The 5694-nt window shown below is 44.4% G+C and overlaps 1 protein-coding gene across 1 annotated transcript in view; it reads right to left on the minus strand.

Moving 5' to 3' along the window:
- LOC311247619 (calmodulin-binding transcription activator 1-like) overlaps window positions 1-5694 on the minus strand; it is a gene marked incomplete at its 3' end in the record, with an annotated part of 123976 nt that overhangs the window by 9519 nt on the left and 108763 nt on the right. The window contains exon 6 of the mRNA XM_084338643.1: window positions 1418-1558. Coding sequence (XP_084194769.1) covers window positions 1418-1558 — 141 coding nt within the window. The remainder of the gene's footprint in view (window positions 1-1417; window positions 1559-5694) is intronic.

The raw sequence follows: 5694 nt of genomic DNA on the forward strand, positions 1-5694 counted from the left end.
ATAAAGGCCTGGTGAACAAAAGAGAGACATGACAGACACTGGAGCAGGGCCCTTTCAGACACTGGAGCAGGGCCCTTTCAGACACTGGAGCAGGGCCCTTTCAGACACTGGAGCAGGGCCCTTTCAGACACTGGAGCAGGGCCCTTTCAGACACTGGAGCAGGGCCCTTTCAGACACTGGAGCAGGGCCCTAGACACTGGAGCAGGGCCCTTTCAGACACTGGAGCAGGGCCCTTTCAGACACTGGAGCAGGGCCCTTTCAGACACTGGAGCAGGGCCCTTTCAGACACTGGAGCAGGGCCCTTTCAGACACTGGAGCAGGGCCCTTTCAGACACTGGAGCAGGGCCCTTTCAGACACTGGAGCAGGGCCCTTTCAGACACTGGAGCAGGGCCCTTTCAGACACTGGAGCAGGGCCCTTTCAGACACTGGAGCAGGGCCCTTTCGGCTGCTCCATGAGACATGACAGACACTGGAGCAGGGCCCTTTCGGCTGTTCCATGAGACATGACAGACACTGGAGCAGGGCCCTTTCGGCTGTTCCATGAGACATGACAGACACTGGAGCAGGGCCCTTTCAGACACTGGAGCAGGGCCCTTTGGGCTGCTCCATGAGACATGACAGACACTGGAGCAGGGCCCTTTCAGACACTGGAGCAGGGCCCTTTGGGCTGCTCCATGAGACATGACAGACACTGGAGCAGGGCCCTTTCAGACACTGGAGCAGGGCCCTTTGGGCTGCTCCATGAGACATGACAGACACTGGAGCAGGGCCCTTTCAGACACTGGAGCAGGGCCCTTTCGGCTGCTCCATGAGACTGAAGATGAACGGTGATCAGGTCACCTTAGAATCAAATCAAATCAAATCAAAGGTATTTGTAAGGCCCGACAACACACGTTAATGTCCCCAGGGGCCAGACACGTCTTCTTTAAACAAGTCAAGAAGAAACATCACAATAAGTCAAGAACAAAACAAAAACACCATAAAGTCCCAGACATACCCCACGCGAAGGTAAGGAAAAACTCACTAAAACCTAGCAAATAGGAAAAAATGCACCACAGGCAGTGTGGAGGAGAGAAACCTTAGAATGGCCGTTCAAGGGGGGATCTCCCTTCTTAGATGTCGGTGATAGTAGTGTTGCAGTAAAACAGGCGGAGAGTTGGTAAGCATGCACTCATGTGTAGTGAAACACAGATAAGTGCATGCGATAGCAACTGGACATTTTGAAAGATTAAAGATAGAGCTGATAGCGGATCTATTTGAGGCAAAGGGGCGGCGCAGAGGTAGCTTAATGTAGTCAAGCACTTCCTAAAACACAGTTTTACAAACTTACATTTATATAATATTATATTTGACCATTATGTATATTCTATGCCCCTCGTTTAACTGCAGAGTTATGCTCAATTAGTACGAGTGTACCTGAGACTGGTGATCGGTGGCTCCTCCCCCCTCCACTCCACCACCCTTGGTTGCCATGGTTTCTGAGCTGGGGTTGTGATTGGTTATCTCGGCCATCCTCTGTTCCATCTGCTCAAGACGCTCCAAGATGGACATCCTGAACTGGGTATCTACGGAAACACAGAAGGGACATATGGACCTGTGAGTGGGGGGGCCGACTTTAATATCTGAGTAGATATGAGGCGCGACAGTGGCTCAGGAGGTAGAGCAGTCGTCTGGTAATCCCGTCGCCTCTGCCGTCGGTGTGTGAATGTGTGAGTGAATGGGTGAAAATGTGAGGAACAAGCTGTAAAGCGCTTTAGATAAAAGCTGTTACAGTATATAAATGCACCATTTAACATTTAGATATTCATTACTCAGATGTGTCCAAACAGTAAGAGTAAGGGGAAAAACGTAGAATGAAATAGCTCACATGGTTGCGATCACACTGTGATACAATATAACCCTCAACAACAACAACAACAACAACAACAGCAATAACAACAAAACAGAGGGGATTGGGGAATAAACGTATGTGTGTGTGTACGTAGGGCTGCAGCAATTATCAATCAATCGTGTTACTTTGCATACACTGTGATCAATGTTTTAGGTCTAAGACATAAATGAGATTCAGATCAATCAGATCAATAGCCACCAATCTCTTTGCAGCAGAGAGAGGGCACAGGGAGGTCAGACGCTGTATTAGTTTGAAGCTCCAGCTGGCATCGTTCTGCCCCATGTAGCACAGAGAGGACCCTGTTACTGTCACTGTGTCGTCCCAAACAGGAGGTCTGCTTTTAGTCAGGCAGCCTTTTCCGTGAGAGCAGCCCACACCTGGAACAGTCTGCCAACACGGCTCAGGGAGCATCAAAGATACATTTAATATAAATCTAACTTAAAGTCATGGTTGAGAGATGGTCAAGTGTGCGACCATTTTAACTGAGGGGTTGTGATGTATTTTAATGTATTTATTTTAATGTATTTTAGTGTATTGTAACCTACTGATTCCTACTGTGTTTTAATTATTGTACTATGTCTTTAATTATTGTAGTGCTCATGTCACCTGCCCCCCAGAGACTACAGTTGAAAATTTGCCAACCTGGCTAAACTGGCATATTTACAGTAAAATGTTCTGGGGGCCATTCATGTAATATTACGTGATTGGTTCATTTTTATTTTTTTTCTATTTTAATATCCTATTTAATGCCAGGAACCTGTATGTTGCCGTTAGAAGCCCTACTGCGACGCAGAGGGTGCAGTACTGGCCAGATTCTCCCAGGTGGTGGTATCGAGCTGCAGTAAACCCTGTTCCAGACCCTTGTGTTACACTGTAAGGTCTCCAGGCGCAGATTTTTACTAGACGGCAAGGCTATAGGTTCAATCGGTCGCATCTAAACGTCTACGGGACATCCGATGCATATGCTGTGATTGATTATGCCGTGGCCCTAATTGACATTGGATGTACCAGATGGCGATCAAATGATTGGAATATTATTTTTGGAATACTCCCGGCCACAGGTAAGGACTATCTGACGTAAATTCTGGCTTGATTGTGCAATGTTTTCATACCGATCCCCCTGCTCATCCTATGTTGTGGTAATAACGAATGCCGTTATTGGTAATCAATAATCAGAAATGACTTCCGCCCCCCCCCCCCCCCCTTTCATGCATTCATGATGGAACATGATACCGATCAAATGCATTTGGATTTTTAACTCTAGCTTGTGTAGGGCCGAAACGCCAATGGATTTAACGTTATTAGCTTAGCGCCTTATGACTAGCCTTGCAGGAATGATCCCAGACCATTCCGATATAACGCTCATATTCATCACGGTATAAAACGGGAACGTATTGATGAAAAAAATTTTTCTTTATGGCATATTGAAGGGAAGGTTAATACTGTCAATTGACAATGACATTGGACCCATAGCTATAATGTAAAATATAGATTTAGCTCTACAAACAAGGTGACACACTCCTATCTTTTAAAGTGTGGCCTAGCTAGAACAGGATGAGGCCAATAGCTGGCACTGATTGACAGTGTTGGGCAGTAGCTAGCTACAAGTAGCAACGCTACATAGCTTAACTACAATTCTCAGTAGCGTGCTGGTAGATCGCTACTTTTTAACCAGGGTAGCGATCTCTGTAGCGGAGCTATTTATAGAACGAAGTAGTAACGTAGCGACGAGAAACGTTACACGCTACTTTCGTCTAGACTAGAAGATCTGCGAGGAGAAAAAAAAACTCCCCGTAAAAGACCCACTATGATTGGTTGGTTTGTTTAGATATGAGTGACGACTCACGATTGGGTATGGTAGGCCAAAACTTTACGGGTAGGCCAATCAGAGGCAGGATAGGGCGGGACTCCATGCTGCAAACCAGGAAGTGAAAATCGAAACGCAGACCACTGAATGAGAATGAATGGATCATGCAATTTACAATAACAGAACCAGTCAGTGCGAAATAATGGCAGAGGGATTTGATGTTTCCACTGATGGCATTGATGAAGATGATGTCAACAACAATAACAACACTGCATCTCCATGGCCCTACCTGGACACGTTTATGAGTTTGACTGAAAAAAACGCCTAAAACATATGTTTAGGTGTTTATTGTGTCAACCAAAAACGAAGCTGCTCTTGACGTCCCACACGTCCAATACTAACTTGAGAACACATATTCAGGTGAGCTGATGAAAACCCTTACTGTCTTTACATAAACATTGTCAACTGTTCCCAAACAGCACACAAGTCAGTGCACTTTTTATCAACAGCTTTAACTAACAGTCTGAGATAGGCTAGCTGCTATGAACAATATTATTGATTGATTGATTGATTGAAAAGTGTATTAACAGATTGCAGAATGGGTACAGTACAGTACAGCTCAATACATACAATTGTTAAGGGGATGCAGACCAGAGAAAGACTTTCGTCTTGTTTACATCAGGGTCCCCCATTTTCAATTCATCATAACATATATGACATACACGACATACAGATAGACAGTACTGCTACATCTATACATTTATGACATATCAGATTTGCAAATACAGTACTGTTTGTGATACAAAAAGTGTCCAGAAAAAGAGTGTATATACATTTGACGTAGAAACTGTACATTGGAGGAGGTTGGGTGGGTGGGGTTGGTGGGTGGGGGCTGTACATTGGAGGGGGGGGGGGGGTTGGGGTAGGGGGACACTGTACACTGTACATTGGGGGGTGGAGAAAAGAAAAAAATAGGGAAAAGATCGTCCTAGACCAGTGGTTCTCAACCTGTGGCCATGGAATGTTTTGTGAGTTACATATCTAGCAGCCAAGGATAGTATTGTTTGTCTAGCAGTGTCAAGCTTGAGTGTTATACTCTGAGTACATACTGTAGTAGTATAGTTCCAATGCCGATTACCCCATGCTGCTTATTTCCGTACTTGAGAATGTATAAATGTTACGTAGGATTTCGTTAATGTCTATTTTGTAGACAAATGTTTCTTGCACTTTTTCTTTGGCCAGGTTATTGTCATTTTGCTACTGTGGTTTGAGTTGAAACAGTAGTTTATCCTGTGCTGAAAAGTCTCCATTCCAATAGAGGGAGTATATATTTGTGTTTATTTTATTATTGTTTCACTGCCTTTTATTTATTACGTTTCCACAGTTCTTTCCTCATGTTAAAAGGATGACACAAAAAGCCAGACCGAGGGCTTGTTTCAGTTTTATAATAAACAATCAAACTGAGCTATTTTTTTGCCTGCCTATTTGTTTGGTGTAAACTTGATCACAAAGTAAAAAAAAAAAAAAAAAAAAAAAAAGTACTGCCGATGTAGCTAGCTATTTTTGCCATGTTCTTGTAGTGTAGCTTGCTACATTTCTCTGGGGATAGCTTCCATTGTAGTTTAGCTATATTTAACCGAGAGTAACTTGTAGTGTAGCTTGTATTTTAAACCAATACATACAAATACAAATGTAGCACAGAGAGGATCCTGTTACCGACACCAGCTACATGTTCATTCCATTCCAGCCCAATGACACCATTACATCGGTGGAGACACTGGTCCTCGTTCTCGAACGTGTTCTTAAAGTGCCCCTTTGTAAATATCGCGGTAAAAATGTCGTACTGAACAGATTTACGGAAATCCTCCTCCGTATTCATGAACGTGTGAAACGGTTCTCCGTAACTCGTCAAAGTCTTCGCAACTGCCCAGGCCGACAGTGGGGCAATGCGCGCAACGGCCAGGAAGGGAATTGGCATAACGATGAAAGATTGGG

The sequence above is a fragment of the Notolepis coatsorum genome (genome assembly GCF_963971535.1).
Source record: "Notolepis coatsorum genome assembly, contig: SCAFFOLD_575, whole genome shotgun sequence".
Classification (NCBI taxonomy): domain Eukaryota; kingdom Metazoa; phylum Chordata; class Actinopteri; order Aulopiformes; family Paralepididae; genus Notolepis; species Notolepis coatsorum.